This window comes from Nerophis ophidion, linkage group LG12 (genome assembly GCF_033978795.1).
Source record: "Nerophis ophidion isolate RoL-2023_Sa linkage group LG12, RoL_Noph_v1.0, whole genome shotgun sequence".
NCBI lineage: Eukaryota > Metazoa > Chordata > Actinopteri > Syngnathiformes > Syngnathidae > Nerophis > Nerophis ophidion.
In genome coordinates this window covers 58,444,911-58,471,866 of record NC_084622.1, presented here as the reverse complement: position 1 = coordinate 58,471,866, position 26,956 = coordinate 58,444,911, and the positions used below count along the sequence as shown (strand labels likewise).

At 41.9% G+C, this 26,956-nt stretch overlaps 1 protein-coding gene across 3 annotated transcripts in view; it reads right to left on the bottom strand.

Moving 5' to 3' along the window:
* hipk2 (homeodomain interacting protein kinase 2) overlaps positions 1-26,956 on the bottom strand; it is a 352,565-nt gene that overhangs the window by 77,799 nt on the left and 247,810 nt on the right. For all 3 annotated transcript variants that reach the window (XM_061917854.1, XM_061917853.1, XM_061917855.1), the window contains exons 6-7: positions 23,617-23,801; positions 21,259-21,421 (exon numbers count right to left, since the gene is read on the bottom strand). In XM_061917854.1, the coding sequence (XP_061773838.1) occupies positions 21,259-21,421; positions 23,617-23,801 (348 nt within the window). The remainder of the gene's footprint in view (positions 1-21,258; positions 21,422-23,616; positions 23,802-26,956) is intronic.

The window sequence follows — 26,956 nt, the reverse complement described above, 5'->3', positions numbered from 1 at the left end:
CATTAGATGTATACGTACAGCATGTATATAAAGTGTTGATGTTGGCTTTTGGGTGTTTTTCTGAGCGCTTTCTAGGCGGAATACGACGACAGTCCTATTGGTTCCATTGTTAGCTGACTTTTGCTAGCATTCATTTACGATTTAGAATGCATTAAAAAAAACAAAACACGTGTGCTTGTCTCACATAAGGATTATGAATGACAGACAACACATTTTAATAATGTGCAGTTCCCGTTTTCAAACTAGGAAATAACACATTTCCAACCTAGTGGAAAAGTACTTTGGAATGCCGCAGTCCCTTCGAAGCTTATAATGTACCATAAATCCAAAACGGAGAGATTTGACATCATCCAAGCTGTCCATTGTGAGCGTGTTAATGCGAATGAATCCATCACCAGTGCTAATCTGATTAAAACCTAACCCATCTGCAGCCCAGCATGACTCAAAATCTCTAAACTAGGCCTGTCAAATCAATATTTCTTTAGTCAGATTATTCACACTTTTCAATGTGGTTTAATCATTAATATCAGAGGTGATCACTCTTTTGCATGATTTAAATGAACTTTAAAAAATGCCTTATTATTTTGGGGGAAAATGCAATTTTATTGTCAGGATGTCATAAGGCAGGGTTGTCAAACTCATTTTCATTGAGGGCCACATTGTAACAAGGCAAATATATGAATTTGCCTAATCATTTCATTATTATGGTATATATATATTTTCTACGTACACTGTAAAAAAAAAAAAAAAAAAGTATTTTTTTATAGTAAAAAACTAGCAAACTCAATCACTAGAATTTTACAATAAAATGTACAGTGTTTTTTGCAACATATTACGGTAAATGGAAAAACTTTACCATCGTTTTTATTTCATTCTAGCAATTTTTTTTACTGTTAAATAAACTGTGATACTTTCTGACAAATTGACTGTAAAAATAACAACCTGTAATAACAATGACAGCTCAGTCAACAGAATTTCCCGTAAAAAACAGGGGTAGAGTTTTTGTCAATTTACAGTATGCTGTAAAAAACAGTAAAATGTATTGTAATCTTTACAGTGTACAATTTGATGGGTAACTCGCGCTAAAACCATCAGTCAAGCAGAAATGTAAGTATTTTTTACAAAATAAAATGTTTGAAAAGTATGATCACTTTTTACTATCCATCCATTTTCTACCGCTTATTCCCTTTTGGGGTCGCGGGGGGCGCTGGCGCCTATCTCAGCTACAATCGGGCGGAAGGCGGGGTACACCCTGGACAAGTTTCCACCTCATCGCAGGGCCAACACATATATTGGATAATATTAGAGTGGAAAAGGAATGCAATGTCATGCGGTATGCAATTTTTTTCGTGGTCCTTTTTATTTAAAAAAGTGTTTCTTTTTAAAAAATAATTAAATCAACATAAAAAACACAAGATACACTTATAGTTAGTGCAGTGGTTCTCAACCTTTTTTCAGAGATGTCCCCCCTGTGAAATTTCTTTTTAATTCAAGTACCCCCTAATCAGAGCAAAGCATTTTTGTTTGAAAAAAAAGAGATAAAGAAGTAAAATACAGCACTATGTCATCCGTTTATGATTTATTAAATTGTATAACAGTGCAAAATACTGCTAATTTGTAGTGGTCTTTCTTTCTTTGGAAAAAAGGATATAAAATAACTAAAAACGTGTTGAAAAATAAGCAAGAGATACAATTATAAATAACGATTTTTACACATAGAAGTAATCATCAACTTAAAGTGTTCTCTTTGGGGATTGTAATAGAGATCCATCTGGATTCATCAACTTAATTCTAAACATTTCTTCACAAAAAAAGAAATCTTTAACATCAATATTTATGGAACATGTCCACAAAAAAATCTAGCTGTCAACGCTGAATTTTGATTGTTGCATTTTTTTCCTCAGTTCATATTTTGTTGAAGTATTATTCAATAAATATATTTATAAAGGATTTTCGGATTGTTGCTATATTTGCTATTGTGCTAAAAGTAAACCGTAAAAAAAAATTTATAATTTATTTTTTAACACTTTAATGAGTAGGACACTTTATTTTTAGTGTGATTTGTTTTTAAGTGTCATTGCTCCAAAAATAATAATGAATCAAAATCCAAAATTAAGGCTCCAATTATTATATAATCTCAAATATTCCACCTAAAAAAGTTATTGGGTGAAAATATTGCATATTTTGTGTTTTTTCCATTTTTTTTTCCTAATGTTGATCTAGAGCAGGGGCGCTCACACTTTTTCTGCAGGCGAGCTACTTTTCAACCGACCAAGTCGAGGAGATCTACCTCATTCCTATTTATAATTTATATGTATTTATTTATGAAAGAGACATTTTTGTTAACAAGTTAATGGTGTTTAATGATAATACAAGCATGTTTAACACACATAGATTCCTTTCTTTCATGAAGACAAGAATAATAAGTTGGTGTATTACCTGATTCTGATGACTTGCATTGATTGGAATCAGACAGTAATGATGATAACGCCCACATTTTCAAATGGAGGAAAAAAAAAAGTCCTCCTTTCTGTCCAATACCACATGAAAGTGGTTGGATTTGGCATCTCATTTGTCCAACTTGCATACTCCTTTTTAAACACTTTGTTATGAGAGTAGCATATGTGTGTGGCCCTTTAATGTCTGGCAGCAGGTGAGTGTGTGGGCGAGCGAGGAGAGGGAGCGGTCGCTGAGGGCGGGGGAGAAATACATTGGCATCAAACTCCGTAGCTTGCTAGCTTTCTGAGACTCTTATTTTGTTAGCACAGGCAGGATGAAACAGGTCTTTTATGGTGAAGACAGGAAGTGTGCAGTCGCTCTTTAGAGTTTTGACAGTAGGTACGGAGTCTCTAGAAATAAAATGTGTTTCTCTGCGTCCGCCCTGTTAGTGATTTGTTTCTTAAATATGAGCTCGCAGCAGCCAGCCTCATCTCACAAGATCCTCGGGTGCCGAGAATGTCAAACAACTGACGAAAGTGAAGTCTTGGTATGATTGATGATTGCTCATTTTTATGTACATTTTTTAATGCCTGGCTTGAGATCGACTGACACACCCTCCGAGATCGACCAGTCGATCGCGATCGACGTAATGCCCACCCCTGATCTAGAGCATGGGTGTCAAACTCTGGCCCGCGGGCCTAATTTGGCCCGCCGTGTAATTTCATTTGGCCCTTGAGGCAACAGCAAATTAACATTAGGGCTAGCCCGCCGGTATTATACAGCGGCGGTGCCGCTGTAACACGGCATTCACCGCTAATACTCATACTTGCTAACCCTCCTGATTTTCCAGGGAGACCTCTGAAGTTCAGTGCCCCTCCCGAAAATTTCCCAGGGCAACCATTTTCCCGAATTTCTCCCTGGACAACAATAACGAGGTCGTGCCTTAAAGGCACTGCCTTTAGCGTTCTCCACAACCTGTCGTTACGTCCGCTTTTCCTCCATACATACAGCCTTCCGGCCAAGTCACATAGCATATGCGGCTTGTACACACACACACACACACACACACACACACACACACACACACACACACACACACACACACACACACACACACACACACACACACACACACACACACACACACACACACACACACACACACACACACACACACACACACACACACACACAGATGTCATATTTGATCAACAGCCATACATGTCACACTGAGGGTGGCCGTATATACAACTTTAACACTGTTACAAATATGCGCCACACTGTGAACCCACGCCAAACAAAAATGACGAACAAATTTGGGGAGAACAACCGCAGCGAAACACAACATGAACACAACAGAAAAAATACCCAGAAACCCTTGCAGCACTAACTCTTCCGGGACGCTACAATATCCACCCCCGCTACCACCAAACCCCGCCAGCCCCCCAACCCCGACCACCTCATTGTTATTTTATTTTAAAATGTATGAGCTACTGGAAAGAAGTTAATGTTGATATTTACTTCAGAAGGCTGCAAATAGAAAAGAGGCATTACATTTTTTATGTAAATTTGATTTCTGTGATGTTATTTTGTTTGTTTTTTGAAAGTTGATTTCGCACTATTAGGTTATATAAGCGTTGTTAAAGCAAATCAGTGTAGCAAACTGAGCAATAATTTGCGTTTTATTCATGCACTTTCTCTTGCTACTTCAAGGCTTGATTGATTGATTCATTAATTATTGTTATTTTACTTTCAAATTTATTATGGGCCTGTGGAAAAAGTTTGTTTTGATATTTACCTTCAGAAAGCTGCAAATAAAAAACAGGCATTAAATTTTTATTAAAATTTTATTTGATATGCCATTGATATTTTTTAATTATTGTTATCATTATTTGAAACTGGATTTTGCATATCACTATAAAGTTATATAAACCTTGCTTGTTCAATATTCACTGCAAAACTTGTTTGGGTCCTTATTAAAAGGTTCATTTGTTCAACCTTGGCCCGCGGCTTTGTTCAGTTTTAAATGTTGGCCCACTCTGTATTTGAGTTTGACACCCCTGGTCTAGAGATTTAAAACTTGCATAATAATGAAAATAATAATACTGATTAATGACACATTTTTAGTGCTGCTTTCGATACCGTCGATCATAATATTTTATTAGAACGTATCAAAACACGAATTGGTATGTCAGACTTAGCCCTGTCTTGGTTTAACTCTTATCTTACTGATAGGATGCAGTGTGTCTCCCATAACAATGTGACCTCGGACTACGTTAAGGTAACGTGTGGAGTTCCCCAGGGTTCGGTCCTTGGCCCTGCACTCTTCAGCATCTACATGCTGCCGCTAGGTGACATCATACGCAAATACGGTGTTAGCTTTCACTGTTATGCTGATGACACCCAACTCTACATGCCCCTAAAGCTGACCAACATGTCAGATTGTAGTCAGCTGGAGGCGTGTCTTAATGAAATTAAACAATGGATGTCCGCTAACTTTTTGCAACTCAACGCCAAAAAAACGGAAATGCTGATTATCGGTCCTGCTAGACACCGAACTCTATTTAATGATACAACTCTAACATTTGACAACCAATTAATTAAACAAGGCGACACGGTAAAGAATCTGGGTATTATCTTCCACCCAACTCTCTCCTTTGAGTCACACATTAAAAGCGTTACTAAAACGGCCTTCTTTCATCTCCGTAATATCACTAAAATCCGCTCCATTCTGTCCACTAAAGACGCTGAGATCATTATCCATGCGTTTGTTACGTCTCGCCTCGATTACTGTAACGTATTATTTTCGGGTCTCCCCATGTCTAGCATTAAAAGATTACAGTTGGTACAAAATGCGGCTGCTAGACTTTTGACAAGAACAAGAAAGTTTGATCACATTACACCTGTACTGTATATACCTTTATATACATATATACATACATATATACCTATACTGTATATACCTTTATATACATATATACATACATATATACCTATACTGGCTCACCTGCACTGGCTTCCTGTGCACTTAAGATGTGACTTTAAGGTTTTACTACTTACGTATAAAATACTACACGGTCTAGCTCCATCCTATCTTGCCGATTGTATTGTACCATATGTGCCGGCAAGAAATCTGCGTCAAAGGACTCCGGCTTATTAGTGATTCCCAAAGCCCAAAAAAAGTCTGCGGGCTATAGAGCGTTTTCCGTTCGGGCTCCAGTACTCTGGAATGCCCTCCCGGTAAAAGTTCGAGATGCCACCTCAGTATCTCATTTAAAACTCATTTGTATACTCTAGCCTTTAAATAGACTCCCTTTTTAGACCAGTTGATCTGCCGTTTCTTCTCTTTTTCTCCTATGTCCCACTCTCCCTTGTGGAGGGGGTCCAGTCCGATCCGGTGGCCATGTACTGCTTGCCTGTGTATCGGCTGGGGACATCTCTGCGCTGCTGTTCCGCCTCCGCTTGGGATGGTTTCCTGCTGGCTCCACTGTGAACGGGACTCTCGCTGCTGTGTTGGATCCGCTTTGGACTGGACTCTCGCGACTGTGTTGCATCCATTAAGGATTGAACTTTCACAGTATCATGTTAGACCCGTTCGACATCCACTGGGTGTGAGTTTTCCTTGCCCTTATGTGGGCCTACCGAGGATGTCGTGGTGGTTTGTGCAGCCCTTTGAGACACTAGTGATTTAGGGCTATATAAGTAAACATTGATTGATAATATTTTTTTTTTACCAAAACCCTTTGGGGTCCCCGGGGCTCATAACTGAGTGGAGGCCTAAATGTATATTTTTTTATACACACATTGTATTGGTTTTTAAAATAAAAAATATAAAAATGGCCCCCGCTTGCTTTGATTTTTCAGTGTGCGGCCCTCAGTGGAAAAAGTTTGGACACCCCTGGTTGAAAGGGTTCTTAAAAACCAGGCCCAGTCCAGATTATGTCCAGACTTTCTTTTATTTATGGACACTGTTAGTATTTTCTGGAAAAAGCCTTTTCTTTGTGTGGACGTATCGGTGGAGGGAAATATTGCACTTGCTCTCTTTAGCGTGGGGAGCCTGATCAATAAGTGACTAAAACATTCATCATAAACAAGCAACAGAAGCAAAAAAAAAAAACAATGCGAAGAGAGAGCGAGAGAAAGAAAAAAAAAATCACAAAATTACAGCAATCAATCAAAGTTTATTCATACAGCCCTGAATCACGCGTGTCTCAAAGGGCTGCACGAGCCACAACGACATCCTCGGATTTTAAATCCGCCGGCGCACGGAAGAAAAGATTGCGATGTTAATCCATGCAAATCGCAGCAAGTATTTATTGTTGCGGTGTGTTATGTAGATTCAATCAGATGCTCTGATGGTGCTGAGGCGAGACATACTTATTTATTTAGATTTATATGCTAAAGAGAGCTGAGGGGGATCTTGCCGTCTAAGACCTCCGAACAGAAGCCAAAAAAAGCCAGCAGTTCTGGCGAAGATGTAAAAACCCTACAAGCCCAGCCCAGGGAAAATGGAGAGAGCAGAAGGAGAGGAAGACTAGGGGTGAAGGGATTCTTAAGGCCTTAAAGCTCCAGACTGCAAGATAAGCAGGAAGTGGGGCTTGTCATGTGTGCAATCAGCACTTTGTGACAATCCCGTAGGACCTGGCTGCAGACGGATGTATGCGAGGCAGAAAGGCCGAGGACAGTAGTCCGGGAAATGTGCACACAGGCGGGGAAAGAAGAGGCAAACAGCTGGTGGTGAATGTCTCCGCTCTTAAAGGCCAATTGAAATGACATTTTCTTATTCAAACGGGTATCGCAGGTCCATTCTATGTGTCATACTTCATCATTTTCGCGATATTGCCATATTTTTGCTGGAAGGATTTAGTAGATGCTTGGTCCGCATTGCTGGCAGTAAGTCGGACACGTTTCCAGTGAGGGTTGGACTCCGCCAAGGCTGTCCTTTGTCACCCATTCTGTTCATAACTTTTATGGACAGAATTTGTAGGCGCAGTCAATGCGTTGATAGTTCCGGTTTGGTGACCGCAGGATTAGGTCTCTGCTTTTTGCAGATGATGTGGTCCTGATGGCTTCATCTGACCGGGATCTTCAGCTCTCACTGGATCGGTTCGCAGCCGAGTGTGAAGCGACCGGAATGAGAATCAGCACCTCCAAGTCCGAGTCCATGGTTCTCGCCCGGAAAAGGGTGGAGTGCCATCTCCGGGTTGGGGAGGAGACCCTGCCCCAAGTGGAGGAGTTCAAGTACCTAGGAGTCTTGTTCACGAGTGAGGGAAGAGTGGATCGTGAGATCGACAGGCGGATCGGTGCGGCGTCTTCAGTAATGCGGACGCTGTACCGATCCGTTGTGGTGAAGAAGGAGCTGAGCCGGAAGGCAAAGCTCTCAATTTACCGGTCGATCTACGTTCCCATCCTCACCTATGGTCATGAGCTTTGGGTCATGACCGAAAGGATAAGATCACGGGTACAAGCGGCCCAAATGAGTTTGGGTCCCTCCCTTAGAGATACAGTGAGAAGCTCTGCCATCCGGGAGGAACTCAAAGTAAAGCCGCTGCTCCTCCACATGGAGAGGAGCCAGATGAGGTGGTTCGGGCATCTGGTCAGGATGCCACCCGAACGCCTCCCTAGGGAGGTGTTTAGAGCACGTCCAGCTGGTAGGAGGCCACGGGGAAGACCCAGGACACGTTGGGAAGACTATGTCTCCCGGCTGGCCTGGGAACGCCTCAGGATCCCCCGGGAAGAGCTAGACGAAGTGGCTGGAGAGAGGGAAGTCTGGGCTTCCCTGCTTAGGCTGCTGCCCCCGCGACCCGACCTCGGATAAGCGGAAGATGATGGATGGATGGATTTAGTAGAGAACATTGACAATAAAGTTCGCAACTTTTGGTGCTGATAAAAAAGCCTTGCCTGTACCGGAAGTACACATCCTCACATTGTTTATAATGGGAGCCTCAGGCGGCAAGAGCTATTCAGGCCGAGAAAACGTCAATTTCCGCATTAATTTGAGCGAGGGTGAAAGATTCGTGGATGATGATATTGATAGCGAAGGACTAAATAATAATAATAATAATAATAAAATAAAATAAAAAGCCACGGCTCCGGGCGGCGGCAGTGTGAGCGTTTCAGATGTAATTAGACAAATTTACTAGGAAAATTCTGGAATATCCTTTACCTGCTTATTGTTTTAATAGTGTTTTAGTGAGATTGTAAAGACATACCTGGAGGTCGGATGGCTGCGGTGAACACGCAGTGTCTCAGAGAGAAGCCGAGGAGCTAAGCTCACAGCTGCCTTTTAAACATCTGCTGCAGGAGGATGAATAATCCAATGATGTCTCCGGTAAGATATATATATCACAATTTTCCCATCCAAAAACATGCTGGTTGACGTAGAGAAACATGTTCGCTTGAGTTAAAAACAAAGAAACACCGGCTCGGCGCTAAAGGCAGCTGCAATCCACCGCTTTCCACCAACAGCATTCTTTTTTTATAGTCTCCATTATTACTTGAACAAATTGCAAAAGATTCAGCAACACAGATGTCCAAAATACTGTGTAATTATGCGATGAAAAGAGATGACTTTTAACCGCTAGTAGTGCTGCGCCAATATTTCCTGACAGTCCGTGACGTCAAGCGCACGTTTTCAACAAGAATCTCCGCGGGAAATTGAAAATTGCAATTTAGTAAACTAAACCGGCCGTATTGGCATGTGTTAGGGCTGGGCGATATTGCCTTTTTTTAATGCCGCGATATTTTTAGGCCATATCGCGATATACGATACGTATTACGACATTATTATGTCTCCCGGCTGGCCTGGGAACGCCTCGGGATCCCCCGGGAAGAGCTAGACGAAGTGGCTGAGGGGAGGGAAGTCTGGGCTTCCCTGCTTAGGCTGCTGCCCCCGCGACCCGACCTCGGATAAGCGATGGATGGATGGATATTACGATATTTTTCCTTAGCCTTGAATGAACACTTGATACATATAATTACAGCAGTATGATGATTCTATGTGTCTACATTAAAACATTCTTCTTCATACTGCATTCATATATGCTACTTTTAGACTTTCATGCAGAGAAGGAAATCACAACTAAGTCAATTGACCAAAACTGTATTTATTAAACAGTTATTAGCTGGTGACTTTTCAAATGATGCTACATATTAGCAGTAATGCTACTTTTGGTAGCAACGCTTGTGCCCCACACATGACAAATTAAAGTCGGTTGGTAGAGTGGCCGTGCCAGCAACTTGAGGGTTGCAGGTTCGATTCCCGCTTGTGCCATCTTAGTCACTGCCGTTGTGCCCTTGGGCAAGACACTTTACCCACCTAGATATTGGGTGTCACTATGTAAAGCGCTTTGAGTCACTTGAGAAAAGCGCTATATAAATATAATTCACTTCACTTCACTATTCGACATATTCCCGCTTGAAGCCGAACCACCGCCAGACGATGGACCCCCTGCTGTTTTTCTTGGGAATTAGTTCTTCCTTCATTTGTTACGAGATCCGCACCTTCTTTCTCCGCAACAATCCGCTAGCGTCACAGCTAACGTTATCCACGCCGGGCGAGGGCGTGCACGTATGTGACGTATGACGTGACAGAATGTGACGTATGAATGTGCGCCTGCTTGTCCGTGAGGAGACACAGGAAAGAGGAGGAGAGCGTAATGCCTGCAGCTGCGTGAGAAAGTCTACTCGAATATTACGATATAGTCATTTTCCATATCGCACAGAAACAAACCCGCGATATATCGAGTATATGGATACATCGCCCAGCCCTAGCATGTGTTGCAATGTTAATATTTCATCATTGATATATAAACTATCAGACTGCGTGGTGGCTAGTAGTGGCTTTCAGTAGGCCTTTAAAGCATCAATATGAAATATTATAATTTGTATGATCTACTGTCTTGTAATGAGCACAGTGGCATCTCACTCATTACCACGGCGACTGATTTACTGATTTTATTTTGAAATCATTAAGTTTGACATCTGACCATGGCTGTTTATTAGGGGTGTGGGAAAAAATCGATTCGAATACATATCGAATCGTTTACGTTGTGCGATTCAGAATCGATTCTCATTTTTAAAGCAATATCATAACAATCCAATTCCAAAACCAAACCTGAGCCAGCAACACTCAGAACTGCAATAAACAGAGCAATTGAGAGGAGACACAAACACCACACAGAACAAACCAAAAGTAGTGAAACAAAAATGAATATTATCAACAACAGTATCAATATTAGTAATAATTTCAGCATAGCAGTGATTAAAAATCCCTCATTGACTTTATCATTAGACATTTATAAAAAATAAAAATAAAAGAATAATAGTGTCACAGTGGCTTACACTTGCATGGCATCTCATAAGCTGGACAACACACTGTGTCCAATGTTTTCTCAAAGATAAAATCAGTCATATTTTTGGTTCGTTTAATAGTTAAAACAAATTTACATTATTGCAATCATTTGATAAAACATTGTCCTTTACAATTATAAAAGCTTTTTACAAAAATCTACTACTCTGCTTGCAAGTCAGCAGACTGGGGTAGATCCTGCTGAAATGGGATGTATTGAATGAATACAGAATCCTTTTGAATGGGAAAAATATCGTTTTTGAATCGAGAATCGAATCGAATCGAAAAAAAAATCGATATATTATCGAATCGTGACCCCAAGAATCGATATTGAATCAAATCGTGGGACACCCAAAGATCCACAGCCCTAGTATTTATAGTTGGCCCAAAAGCAAGTCACACATCACAACAGTAGGGGGAGCCCTGGAGCAAACCAAATGTGCCTTGCAGCTTCTTTAAACCACCGCCACATAAGTTTGAACCGAAAACAGAAATGCATTGTTATTTTTGTTGTTGGCTTTGATGACAACAGGGATTTAAGAGTCGCATTGCTTAAATCAGGGGTGTCAAACTCAAATACAGAGTGGGCCAAAATTTAAAACTGAACAAAGCCGCGGGCCAAGGTTGAACAAATTAACCTTTTAATAAGGACCCAAACAAGTTTTGCATTGAATATTGAACAAGAAAGGCTTATATAACTTTATAGTGACATGTAAAATCGAGTTTTAAATAATAATATTAATAATAAAAAAATATAAATGGCATAGCAAATAAAATTTAAATAAACATTGAATGCCTCTTTTCTATTTGCAGCCCTCTGAGGTAAATATCAAAATAAACTTTTTCCACAGGCTAATAATACATTTGCTTTAATCAAACATTCAAGCCTTGAAGTAGCAAGAGAAAGTGCATGAGTAAAACATTAATTATTGCTTGGGGGGGAGGGCTATATTGTAGCGTCCCGGAAGAGTTAGTGCTGCAAGGGGTTCTGGGTATTTGTTTTGTTGTGTTACGGTGCAGATGTTCTCCCGAAATGTGTTTGTTATTCTTGTTTGGTGTGGGTTCACAGTGTGGTGCATATTTGTAAAGTTGTTTATATGGCCACCCTCAGTGGGACCTGTATGGCTGTTGAACAAGTATGCAATGCATTCACATGTGTGCGTGTGTGTGTAAAAGTTGCATATATTATGTGACTGGGTTGGCCGCTATTTTTTATGTAGGAAAAGCGGACGTGACGACAGGTTGTAGAGGACGCTAAAGACAGTACCGTTAATGCACACCCCCAATATTGTCGTCCGGGGAGAAATGGGGAGAAATTCGGGAAAATGTTTACCCCGGGAGATTTTCAGGAGAGGCACTGAAATTTGGGAGTCCGGGAAAATCGGGAGGGTTGGCAAGTATGAGTATTAGTGGTGAAATGCGGTGTTAAAACCAACGGGCCAGCTCTAATGTTAATTTCATACTGCCCCAAGGGCCAAATGAAATTACACGGCGAGCCAAATTTGGCCCGCGAGCCAGAGTTTGACTCCCATGGCTTAAATAATGCAAATCCATCCATCCATTTTTCTACCGCAAATATATTTTTCAATTGACTGTTACTGTGTCTGGTAAACAACACATGTGGTGCAGATTATGGATGGGATTTATTATTTTTATGCATATGTAAATGTATTCAGTTATGAATATTCATTCACTTTCTTCTTTCCGTCATAGATCTAAATAATACTGTTACCGTTTTTTTTTTTTTACATCCACTGTAATGATACTAAGTACAGGAGCGTATCTAGTCGTTACTACTATGTCGATATTTTTGCCATCACAACATCTTTTGTAAACTCTGGAAATATGTCCCTGGACACATGAGGACTTTGAATATGACCAAAGTATGATCCTGTAACAACTTGGTATCGGATTGATACCCAAATTTGTGATATATCCCACAACTAATGAAAAGCGTCCAAACAACAGAAGAATACATGATTATTATATTTTAACAGAAGTGTAGATAGAACATGTTGAAGGATAAAGTAAGCAGATATTAACAGTAAATGAACAAGTAGATTAATAATTCATTTTCTACCTCTTGTCCTTAATAATGTTGACAAAATAACAATGATAAATGACACAATATGTTACTGCATATGTCAGCAGACTAACTAGGAGCGTTTGTTTGCTTACTTAATAATAAAAGTGTCATGATCCGTAGTCTGGATCATGTTTAGTTATTTTCTGTTAGTTTGGACTCCCTTTGTTGTTTGTGTACCTTTTTGTGAGTCAGTTTGGTCACCATGGCAACATATTAATTTCACCTGCTGAGGGTTCCAGACGCAAACCTGTTTTTTTAATTACTTCCTTATTTAAGCCTGCCTTGTCCCGTCAGTCGGTCTTGGTCCCTTGTTTGCGGTATGCAACTGTTTCGTTGGTAATTCTAGATTTCTTGTTACCTGATCCTGTGCTAGTGTTAGCATTAGCTTCTGTGTTTTCGCCACGTGTTTCTTTTCGTCTGTTTTTGTACCAGTGTTTTGTTATTAAATCATTCTTACCTTTTAGTTGTTGTCCGGAGTGTCTATGTTTGCGTTGGAGGAACGATCCCGCATTAAAATGCGACCCCCACGTGACAGAAGGGACCAAGCTTACAGTTCCTTCGCCATAGACTCTGAAGATGTGGAGCAAGGTACGTGGAGAGCAATGGAAGCGGAGACTCTACGCCACTCGCCCTTGGAGCGCCAGGACCTGATGTGGGGTCCTAATGGCAAGTTGATTCCGATCACCTCCGTATGGCCCGAGGACATCGATCCACCACAGTACCGGACGCGTCAGCGAAGACGGAAGCCGTCCAAAAGGGCTCCACTTCGCTACCGGGACGCGCCGCTCCCTCAGACTCCTCCGGACAGCAAGACGCCACAAGCAGCAAAGTTTTCCTCGCCGCCGATGTTTGGTAATCCAGTAACTCATTTTGCCAAACAATTTTCTGATTGGGCTGCTAACAAAATGAACTCCGGCTACGACTTCACTCCATCCACTCTTCATGACGTCACTCCGCCCACTTCTGATGAGGTCACTGAATCGGCGCGCGGCGATGACGTCATTCCGCCGGCGTCATCTAAGGAAGTCACGGACCATAATGTTCTTGTTGTGCCTTCTGTCTCCAGGTGTAAGTCACCTACAAAAGACTATAATTCAAAGATAAAACACTACCAGGACATTTTTTTTAAATTTAGATTTCCTCAGTCTTCTTTTGATTGCCAAGCTCCGCCCCCCATGGCTCTAGTCCCGCCCACGACACGGACGTTTTCTTCTTGTCCTCCCACACAATCTCAGGTGGGAGAGGGAGATGCACTTGCTGAACATTTTTTAGGGGAGGATTCTACCCACCTCCTAACCTCCCTCCACCCACCCCGAAAGACGGTTCCAGACCGCAAGAAGTGCGTCTGGTATCCGCCCCTTGGGGGGGGGACTGGGGCAGGGGGGCGGTGCGGGGGGAGTGGCACAACTGCGCCCAGCCAAGCCGCAACCTCCTCCTAGGCCGCCTCCACCAGCTCCACGACCAGTACCAGCACCAGCTCCACGACCAGTACCAGCACCAGCTCCACGACCAGTACCAGTACCAGCTCCACGACCAGTACCAGCTCCACGACCAGTACCAGCTCCACGACCAGTACCAGCACCAGCTCCACGACTAGTACCAGCACCAGCTCCACGACTAGTACCAGCACCAGCTCCACGACTAGTACCAGCTCCACGACTAGTACCTGCACCGGCTCCATGACCAGCACCGGCTCCACGACCAGTACCAGCACCGGCTCCACGACCAGTACCAGCACCGGCTCCACGACCAGTACCAGCACCGGCTCCACGACCAGCACCGGCTCCACGACCAGTACCAGCACCGGCTCCACGACCAGTACCAGCACCGGCTCCACGACCAGTACCAGCACCGGCTCCACGCCAAGTACCAGCACCGGCTCCACGCCAAGTACCAGCACCAGCTCCACGCCAAGTACCAGCACCAGCTCCACGCCAAGTACCAGCACCAGCTCCACGCCAAGTACCAGCACCAGCACCACGACAAGTACCAGTACCAGCTCCACGCCGCCAAGCACCGCCATGCCAAGAACCAAGCCAAGACACGTCTTCTGCTGCGTCCACGCCTGACACGTCTTCTGCTGCGTCCACGCCTGACACGTCTTCTGCTGCGTCCACGCCTGACTCCTCGTCTTCTGCTGCGTCCACGCCTGATTCCTCGTCTTCTGCTGCGTCCACGCCTGACTCCTCGTCTTCTGCTGCGTCCACGCCTGACTCCTCGTCTTCTGCTGCGTCCACGCCTGACTCCTCGTCTTCTGCTGCGTCCACGCCTGTTACGACGGCGCCGACGTGCCAACTTCCACGTCAACCATGGATGTGGCCGCCCCCTGGTCGTCCGCCACGCCAAGTGCATCCACCTCCCTGTCGGCCACGGATGTGGCCGCTCCCTGGTCGCCCGCCTCGCCGGCTGCAGCGGCGTTCCACTCGCCGCCGCCACTTGACTTTGCCTCGGTGGATTCGGGGACACTTGGCCTGGCGACCCACCGCCAATTCCTCCCTCCGCCCTCCCGTGACTCTTGACCCTGCTTGTTTTTGTTTATGGACATCTGGTATCTGTCCTTGAGGAGGGGGTACTGTCATGATCCGTAGTCTGGATCATGTTTAGTTTAGTTATTTTCTGTTAGTTTGGACTCCCTTTGTTGTTTGTGTACCTTTTGTGAGTCAGTTTGGTCACCATGGCAACATATTAATTTCACCTGCTGAGGGTTCCAGACGCACACCTGTTTTTTTAATTACTTCCTTATTTAAGCCTGCCTTGTCCCGTCAGTCGGTCTTGGTCCCTTGTTTGCGGTATGCAACTGTTTCGTTGGTAATTCTAGATTTCTTGTTACCTGATCCTGTGCTAGTGTTAGCATTAGCTTCTGTGTTTTCGCCACGTGTTTCTTTTCGTCTGTTTTTGTACCAGTGTTTTGTTATTAAATCATTCTTACCTTTTAGTTGTTGTCCGGAGTGTCTATGTTTGCGTTGGAGGAACGATCCCGCATTAAAATGCGACCCCCACGTGACAAAAAGACAAGTTGTCCAGTATATTCACTATTTTATTTAAGGACAAACTTGCAAAAAGAAAGTATGTTTAATGTACCCTAAGATTTTTTGTTAAAATGAAGACAATAATGCATTTTTTGTGGTCCCCTTTTATTTAGAAAAGTATCGAAATAATTTTGGTACCGGTACTGGTATCGGGACAACACTAATAGATACACACATATATATATATATATATATATTTTAAAAACATTCATTTGCTTTCTTCTTTCCTTAATGGATCCAAATTTTACTCTTGCCGTTTCCTTTCTCATTTAATTTGTATTGACATCCGGCATCAGACATTCCTATCTATTACATCATATTTACATAAATCATATATCTGTTGTCTGCCCTAAACGTCAAAATATTTTTTGTTTATATCCCAACGATGCCAACTCCCACCCAAAAAAAAAGAAAGAAAAACCAGGAAAACTAAATAATATTTACAGATAATTTAATTGAATAAAGAAAATATAATAAATTATTAATAATAATAATCAGAAATAAAATAAAAGAATATATATATATATATAGACATATAGGGAGTAATCCTTTTTTTTTTTTAACCGTACAATCACTAATTCGAGAAATTAAAACCAGGCTTATGGGGCATGACATAATTGACCCAGTTTTCCCGGTATGAAGTACATTTCTCCATTTTACAATTAATAAAAAGTGTTATTTTCTCCATTTCAAATATGTCCAGTGTGATTTCCATCCATTGCTTCAAAGTTGGGCTCTCCTGGGATATTATGAATGGGATTTTAACTACCGGTGCATTTCTTTCAGCGATTAGTTTGAAAAAAAAAGAATACCCAATTTCAATTAGGGATAATCTATATACAGTACAGGCCAAAGGTTTGGACACACCTTCTCACTCACAACTGATGGTTCCAAACCCATTGAGAAAGCTTGAAATTCCCCTAATCAACCCTGATAAGGCACACCTGTGAAGTGAAAACCATTTCTTCAAGCTCATCGAGAGAATGCCAAGAGTGTGCAAAGCAGTAATCAGAGCAAAAGGGGGCTATTTAGAAGGAACCCGAATATAAAACATGTTTTCAGTTATTTCAGCTTTTTTGGTTAAAGGGGAACATTATCACAATTTCAAAAGGGTTAAAAACAATAAAAAAAATCAGCTCCCAGTGGCTTGTTGTATTTTTTGAAGTTTTTTTCAAAATTTTACCGGTCCCGGAATATCCCTAAATAAAGCTTTAAAGTGCTTTATTTTCGCTATCTTCGAAACCACTATCCATTTCCCTGTGACGTCATACAGGGCTGCCGATACAAACAACATGGCGGTTACCACAGCAAGATATAGCGACATTAGCTCGGATTCAGACTCGGATTTCAGCGGCTTAAGCGATTCAACATATCACGCATGTATTGAAACAGATGGTCGGAGTATGGAGGCAGATAGCGAAAACGAAATTGAAGCTATTGACGCTATTCGGCCATAGCGTGGGTGTACCTAATGAAGTGGCCCATAGCATGGCTGCCTTATTAGCATCGCCGGTAAAATGTGCCGACCAAATGATCAGGACTTTCGCATCTTGTGACACTGGAGCAAGTCAAATCCGTCGATTGGTAAGTGTTTGTTTCGCATTAAATGTGGGTATCTAGTTTCAAATGTACATATAGCTAGCGTAAATAGCATGTTAGCATTGACTAGCGTAGCATGTTAGCATCGATTAGCTGGCAGTCATGCCGTGACCAAATATGTCTGATTAGCACATAAGTCAACAACATCAACAAAACTCACCTTTGTGATTTCGTTGACTTAATCGTTGCAAATGCATCTGCAGGTTATCCATACATCTCTGTGCCATGTCTGTCTTAGCATCGCCGGTAAAATGTGCAGACAGTCTGGCACATTTAATGGGGGTCTGGCGGCAGATTTCTTGCCAGTGGTGCAACTTGAATCCCTCCCTGTTAGTGTTGTTACACCCTCCGACAACACACCGACGAGGCATGATGTCTCCAAGGTTCCAAAAAATAGTTGAAAAAACGGAAAATAACAGAGCTGAGACCCGGTGTTTGTAATGTGAAAACGAAAATGGCGGGTGTGTTACCTCGGTGACGTCACGTTCTGACGTCATCGCTAAAAGAGCGATAAACAGAAAGGCGTTTAATTCGCCAAAATTCACCCGTTTAGAGTTCGGAAATCAGTTAAAAAAATACATGGTCTTTTTTCTGCAACATCAAGGTATATATTGACGCTTACATAGGTTTGGTGATAATGTTCCCCTTTAAGGATAATGTATATACAGTACAGGCCAAAGGTTTGGACACAGCTTCTCACTCACAACTGATGGTTCCAACCCCATTGATAAAGCTTGAAATTCCACTAATCAACCCCGATAAGGCACACCTGTGAAGTGAAAACCATTTCTTCAAGCTCATCGATAGAATGCCAAGAGTGTGCAAAGCAGTAATCAGAGCAAAAGGGGGCTATTTTGAAGGAACCCGAATATAAAACATGTTTTCAGTTAATTCAGCTTTTTTGGTTAAGTACATAACTCCACATGTGTTCACTCATAGTTTTGATGCCTTCAGTGACAATCATGAAAATAAAGAAAACACATTTAATGAGAAGGTGTGTCTGAGCTTTTGGCTTGTACTGTATTTGCAGCCTCTTGCGATTGTGATATAAATACTTTGGGTACCAAAAGCTCCTAATTTTCCTGCCTACCTGCGCATGCGGTGAGATATTGTATCATATTGTATTATTTTTTTTCCAAAACGATTATCAATCTATTTGTTAAATTACTGTTGATATCGGATTACTTTCTGTAGTAACATAGTTCTATCTACACCTCCGTTCAAATGTACCATGCACTTATTCTTCTGTTTGTTTGGATACTTGACATTAGTCTTAGGTCAGACCTGGGAAAATCAAGGCCCCAAATAATTTTTTAGACCTTTAGGATGGAAACTGGAGCCGCCATTATGATGTGCAGTGATGTTTTCAAATGACCCTAAGTCTTGAACTATAGAAAGTATTTATACTAGGGCTGCCAATCTTTGGGTGTCCCACGATTCGATTCAATATCGATTCTTGGGGTCACGATTCGATAATATATACATTTTTTTGATTCGATTCTCGATTCAAAATCAATATTTTTCCGATTCAAAACGATTCTGTATTCATTCAATACATAGATTTCAGCAGGATCTACCGCAGTCTGTGACATGCTAGCAGAGTAGTAGATTTTTTTTTTAAAAGCTTTTATAATTGTAAAGGACAATGTTTTATCAACTGATTGCAATAATGTAAATTTGTTTTAACTATTAAACGAACCAAAAATATGACTTATTTTATCTTTGTGAAAAAAGTGTTGTCAAGCTTATGAGATGCCATGCAAGTGTAAGCCACTGTGACACTATTGTTCTTTTTTATTATTTTTATAAATGTCTAATGATAATGTCAATGAGGGATTTTTAATCACTGCTATGCTGAAATTATAACTAATATTGATACTGTTGTTGATAATATTCATTTTTGTTTCACTACTTTTGGTTTGTTTTGTGTTGTGTTTGTGTCTCCTCTCAATTGCTCTGTTTATTGCAGTTCTGAGTGTTGCTGGGTCAGGTTTGGTTTTGGAATTGGATTGCATTGTTATGGTATTGCTGTGTATTGTTTTGTTGGATTGATAAAAAAAAATAAAAAAAATAAAAAATCGATTTTTTTGGGTTGGGGAGGAGACCCTGCCCCAAGTGAAGGAGTTCAAGTACCTAGGATTCTTGTTCACGAGTGGGGGAAGAGTGGATCGTGAGATCGACAGGCGGATCGGTGCGGCGTCTTCAGTAATGCGGACGTTGTACCGATCCGTTGTGGTGAAGAAGGAGCTGAGCCGGAAGGCAAAGCTCTCAATCTACGTTCCCATCCTCACCTATGGTCATGAGCTTTGGGTCATGACCGAAAGGATAAGATCACGGGTACAAGCGGCCCAAATGAGTTTCCTCTCCCTTAGAGATAGGGTGAGAAGCTCTGCCATCCGGGAGGAACTCAAAGTAAAGCCGCTGCTCCTCCACATCGAGAGGAGCCAGATGAGGTGGTTCGGGCATCTGGTCAGGATGCCACCCGAACGCCTCCCTAGGGAGGTGTTTAGGGCACGTCCAACCGGTAGGAGGCCACGGGGAAGACCCAGGACACGTTGGGAAGACTATGTCTCCCGGCTGGCCTGGGAACGCCTCGGGATCCCCCGGGAAGAGCTAGACGAAGTGGCTGGAGAGAGGGAAGTCTGGGTTTCCCTGCTTAGGCTGTTGCCCCCGCGACCCGACCTTGGATAAGCGGAAGATGATGGATGGAGGGATGGATTTTTAAAAAATGAGAATTGATTCTGAATCGCACAACGTATTTGAATCTATTTTTTCCCCACACCCCTAATTTATATGGTTGGAATGTGTGCTTTTGCATGCTGTACTAGTTACTATGGTAATGGAAGTCAGAGCAGCTCAGACGAGGCACCAAGCATTGTGGGTGGGAAGCGTTTCCACAGAGTGTTTCCAGAGCGGCCGGCCTGAAATGCGCATGTCAGGGACAGACATGGAAGGATATTTTTACAACAAAGTTCTAAAGCTGCTGTCTTGGATCCGCGTGAACTGGACTCTCGCGGCTGTGTTGGAGCCACTATGGATTGAACTTTCACAGTATCATGTTAGACCCGCTCGACATCCATTGCTTTCGGTCCCCTAGAGGGGGGGGGTTGCCCACATCTGAGGTCCTCTCCAAGGTTTCTCATAGTCAGCATTGTCACTGGCGTCCCACTGGATGTGAATTCCCCCTGCCCACTGGGTGTGAGTTTTCCTTGCCCTTTTGTGGGTTCTTCCGAGGATGTTGTAGTCGTAATGATTTGTGCAGTCCTTTGAGACATTTGTGATTTGGGGCTATATAAATAAACATTGATTGATTGATTGATTGATATATCAGATATATCAGATTGTAGGTGGGGTTTTTTTTCTACCCTTCGCGTTCATATTTGACTGTTTGTTTCATTTTTGTTGCCTCTCTCTTAATTGTGAAACATGTCGATCAAAAGGAGGTGTGACGTTCACATTTCAATATTCAGTGTTTTATCGTTCGTAGTTAATATTGTAAATCCCAGATTCTTTATTTTCATGTACATACCGGGTATGTACATTCAGTAAAAAAAAATTAAAATTCCATTCCGTTTTTTTTCAGGCGGTCTGTCATAACCTTTTTAGCATTCAATCAGATATTGTACAAGTGTTCCTAAAACAGACACATTTTTTTCTCTAAAATAATTGCCCAGGCCCGTCTTAGGTGATACGTCTAATTGATCCAATGAAATCCACATTTTGCGTGCTGACACATTAGTTGTGTTGACCTTCACCTGGCTGTGCACAGTGTTGAGCTGGTTGTTGAAGGTCATGGTAAGGTTGGTGGAGGTGCTGGGGGCCACGTGGGCGATGAAGGGCGTCTTGCTCTGGTTGACCGTGTCGTACATGTTGACGCGGCGCTTACATATTTCCATATTCTGGAAGCATGATTTCACACTAGAAAGACAGAAAGAATAAAGAATGTTTTTTTTTTTTTTTATGAGAGCGTCAGATGTTCAAAACCCAAAACCAGTGAAGTTGGCACGTCGTGTAATTCGTAAATAAAACAGAATACAATGATTTTCAAATCCCTTTTAACTTATTTCCAAGTCAATAAACTGCAAAAACAAGATATTTATAATGTTTGAACTGAGAAACATATTTTTGTTGTTGCAAATAATCGATAACTTAACATTTAAAGGCAGCAACACATTGCAAAAAAAGTTGGCACAGGGGAATTTTTACCAATGTGTTACATCACCTTTCCTTTTAACAACACTCGGTAAACATTTGGGAACTGTGGAGACCATTTTTTTAAGCTTTTCAGGTGGAATTATTTCCCATTCTTGCTTGAGGTCTCATTTGTGGTATTTTTTGCTTTATAATGCGCCACACATTTTCAATGGTAGACAGGTCTGGACTACAGGCAGGCCCGTCTAGTACCCGCACTCTTTTACTATGAAGCCACGCTGTTGTAACACGTGGTTTGGCCTTGTCTTCCTGAAATAAGCAGGGGCATTCATGAGCATATGTTGCTCCAAAACCTGTATGTACCTTTCAGCATTAATGGTGCCTTCACGGATGTGTAAGTTACCCATGCCTTGGGCACTAATACACCCCCATACCATCACACATGTGTAAGTTACCCATGCCTTGGGCACTAATACACCCCCATACCATCACACATGTGTAAGTTACCCATGCCTTGGGCACTAATACACCCCCATACCATCACAGATGCTGGCTTTTCAACTTTGCGCCTATAACAATCCGGGTGATTATTTTTCTCTTTGGTCCGGAGGACAAGACGCCACAGTTTCCAAAATCAATTTAAGATGTGGACTCGTCAGACCACAGAACACTTTTCCACTTTGCATCAGTCCATTCTGGGTGTTGTTGATAAATGGCTTTGGCATTGCATAGTAGAGTTTTAACTTGCACTTAAAGATGTCACAATGAACTGTAGTTACTGACAGTGGTTTTCTGAAGTGTACCATGTGGTGATAGCCTTCACAAACTAATGTCGGTTTTTGATGCAGTACCGCCTGCGGGATCGAATGTCACGGTTTGAGCTGCTTACGTGCAGTGATTTCTCCAGATTCTCTGAACCTTTTGATGATATTACGAACCGTAGATGGTGAAATCCCTAAATTCCTTGCAGTAGCTCGTTGAGAAATATTGTTAAACTTAAACTTTTTGACAATTTGCTCACGCATTTGTTCACAAAGTGGTGCCCCTCGCACCATCCTTGTTTGTGAATGACTGAGCATTTCACGGAAGCTGCTTTTTTACCCAACCATGGCACCCACCTATTCCCAATCAGCCTGCACACCTATGAGGTGTTCCAAATACCGTATTTTTCGGAGTATAAGTCGCTCCTAGGTATAAGTCGCACCTGCCAAAAATGCATAATAAAGAAGGAAAAAAACATATAAGTTGCACTGGAGTATAAGTCGCATTTTTGGGGGGAATTTATTTGATAAAACCCAACACTAGGAATAGACATTTGAAAGGCAATTTAAAATAAATAAAGAATAGTGAACAACAGGCTGAATAATATATGAGGCATAAATAACCAACTGAGAAGGTGTCTGGTATGTTAACCTAACATATTATGGTAAGAGTCATTCAAATAACTATAACATATAGAACATGCTATACCTTTACCAAACAATCTGTCACTCCTAATCGCTAAATCCCATGAAATCTTATACGTCTAGTCTCTTACGTGAATGAGCTAAATAATATTATTTGATATTTTACGGCAATGTGTTAAGTCGCTCCTGAGTATAAGTCGCACCCCCGGCCAAACTATGAAAAAAACTGTGACTTCTAGTCCGAAAAATACGGTAAGTGATTGCCGAGCCTTCCTTACCTTTCTCAGTCTTTTTTGCCACTTGTGCCAGCTCTTTTGAAACATGCAGCAGACATCAAATTCCAAATGAGCTAATATTTGCAAAAAAACAACAACGTTTTTCCAGTTCGAACATTAAGTATCTTGTCTTTGCAGTCCATTCAATTGAATATAAGTTGAAAAGGATTTGCAAATCATTGTATTTTGTTTTTGTTTACAATTTACACAACGTGGAAACTTCACTGGTTTTGGGTTTTGTAAGTGCACCGTTAAAGTTGACAGCAATAAGAGCTCATACTGTGTGCTGTGCGGGAAGTCGAGGAGATGCGACATGGTGACAAACGGGTGGTTAAGCGTTTCTACTGGCGTGATCCTCTTGTCCGCGTCTATGGTCAGCATCTTGGTTAGCATGTCGATGAACTCCCTCCTGTCGGCTTTCTCCGCCAGCAAGTCGCTCCCCTCCAGATCTGACGTCATGTTCACCTGCAGGCAGTAAAAAACACATATTTCCAGTACACGTTGCCTTGCTTGTGTGTAGAAAGTCATGTCGTGTTTCTTTCAGAACATGAGAGAAAGAAAAAAAAAAAAAACTCCCTCCTCGGGTTTTTCCCTATGCTGCAAAAATCTGCATCATCATCATCATCATTTCAGGTGTCACCAAGCTTAACCTTGTTCTGCAGTGACATTATAAACATTTGCTATTCTTAGCACCACTTGAAATATCTCAAGACGCCATTACTCAGATGTGTGTCACTTCTTGAGTTGAGAGAACAACTGGAAATTGAGAATTTGTTGGGTAAATAAAGCAGAGGACGCTATTCAGTATATATATATATATATATATATATATATATATATATATATACATACAAAAAAAAAGCTGACACTTGAAGACCGAAATATGTTCAGAAGCTGCTTTGAGGCGTCATGCCGCTTCATCTGTTTTTAAACCTTGCGGCTCAGGTTGTGGGTAAATGCTGGGCCGGGCAGCACATTCCTGCTCCCCTTGCAAAGCCACGTAGAGAACATGCATTGAGTGAACAGGCAGGAAACCAGGACTATGTTTGTTGCACCTAGAACAGGGGGTCGGAAACCTCTACCACTCAAAGAGCCATTTTGTCCCGTTTCACAAAATGAAGAAGAAAATGGGAGCCGCGACCATTCTCGCTAATATCTGCTGATGGTCACCCACATAACAATGATAAGGGCGTGCTATGAAGCCATTGCCTTTGACGCCTTCTACAACACAGCTTGCCAGCCCAGTAACACGTTGGACGTGGCTTCCGCTGATAAACGTATACGACTGCAGGGCATATAGTCAACAGCCATACAGGTTACACTGAAGGTTGTAATATAAACAACTTTAACACTCTTACTAATATGCGCCACACTGTGAACCCACACCGAACAAAAATGACAAACACACTTCGGGAGAACGTCCTCACAGTAACACAACATAAACGCAACATAACAATTACCCAGAATCCCAAGCATCCAGGACTATACCAGGCTATATTTTACACCCCCCCCCCCCCCTTCCGTGCATCGGTTGAGCGCGGGGGTGTATAATATAGCCTGGAATAGTCATGGATGCTGGGGATTCTGGGTAATTGTTATGAGACATTTTAAAACAAGCTATCAGTGCACTTTTGTGCATGATGTCACTAAGATGACATATCAAAACAAAACAACACTAGATGAAAGTGCACTTTTTGTACAGAACGCCACTACAATAGTTTGAAACAAATAAAGTGCACTTTTGTGCATGATGTCACACACAATATTTCAATAACTGTCAAATAAAAATGAGCTGCATAATAGGAAATCAAATAGCGTTCGTCCTTCGCTATGTGGTAGGTCACTGCGGACATTATCTCCTTTAGTTGTTGACTATTTTTTTCTTACGGTGTTGATCTGGAAATGTTTGTTTTGACATTTTGATGGTGTGGGCGTGTGGCACCGAATGGAGATGTTGACCTGCGGAGTATCACAACCTTCAGTGTAACCTGTGTGGCTGTTGACTATATGCCTTGCAATCTCGTACGTGTGACGATTAAAGCAGCGAGATGCATTCGCCCGGCCGGCACGCAAATAGCATCACGGCACGCCCTCAATATTGTAGTCCGAGTGAAAATCGGAGAATGTTAACCCCGGGTGAGGCACCAAAATCCGGAACCCCCCCGAAACAATCAGGGGCTTTGGCGATTATGCAGCTGAGCCATAAGCAGCTGAGCCACATCAGAGTGGCCAAAGAGCCGCATGCAGCTCCGGGGCCGCGGGTTGCCGACCCCTGACCTAGGGCCACAGACCTAGGACCAATTGAATCTGCTCGTTAGATGGCATTGTGCAAGTTCACCTGGCGCCTTTGCGGAGGTGGGCTGTGCCTTCTGAACACAAGAAATAATGTTCCACGAGCCGACCGAGCACGATCCCTACGGTCTGCAGGATGTGATTTTATTTTATTTTTTTAACGCAAGGAGCGAGGCGGTGTAGCGTAGGCCAGTTAGGGCCTCAATCTTGATTTCTGAAACCAGTGAAATGCTACAAAATTTAAGGAACGCGGTAAAGTGTTTTCAAGGGTCAAAATGTGTGTACGGAAAGCCAAACCTAAATGAAGGCAGGTCTGTAGATGGAATTTTCCACTGTTAGGTTTGTATTGCAGATCCATTGAATTTGCATTCATTTTCTTCTGTTCAGGGTCACTTAGAAGCTGGAGTCAAGCACAGCTGACTTAGGTTGAGAGGCAGAGTACAGAAAAAAACAAAACATGTTTACATCTACAGTGGAACTAGGGCTGGGCAATATGGCCTTTTTTTAATATCTCGATATTTTTAGGCCATGTCACGATACACGATATATATCTCGATATTTTGCCTTAGCCTTGAATGAACAATTGATGCATATAATCACAGCAGTATGATGATTCTATGTCTCTACATTAAAACATTCTTAAAAGATGCATTAATATATGCTCATTTTAAACTTTCATGCAGAGAGGGAAATCACAACTAAGTCAATTGACCAAAACTGTATTTATTAAACAGTTATTAAGCAGTGGCACAAACATTCATGTCATTCTTAAAACAGAAAGTGCAAGATTGTCAGAGACTTTTTAAATTGAGCTATGAGTGCACTTTTGTGCATGATGTCACTAAGATGACATATCAAAGCAACACTAAATTAAAGTGCAATTTTTGTACAGAAGGCCACTACAATAGTTTAAAACAAATAAAGTGCACTTTTGTGCATGATGTCACACACGATATTTCAATAGCTGTCAAATAAAAATGAGTGTTTGCAAATCGAAATTCCACTGTAGGCTTAATTTACGATCTGAAGTTAACATGTTGTTGGTCGGTGTCACGCCGATGGTTCATGTTTCGTTTTGGTCATGCTATGTTTAGTTTTTGGGACATTTAGTTCTGTTTTGCATTTCCTTGTTTGTCTTTTTACCATGCCAATTGATTTGGTTTTCATCTGTCATGTCTGATCATGAGTTTTGTATGGCCATACTACCCTAAGCATCTCCAATCTCATCTGCTCTCAAAGCTAAGCAGTGTCTGGCCGGGTTAGTACTTGGATGGGAGACTGCCTAGGAATACCAAGTGCTATTGACCTTTGGACTCTAAGTTCCTTTT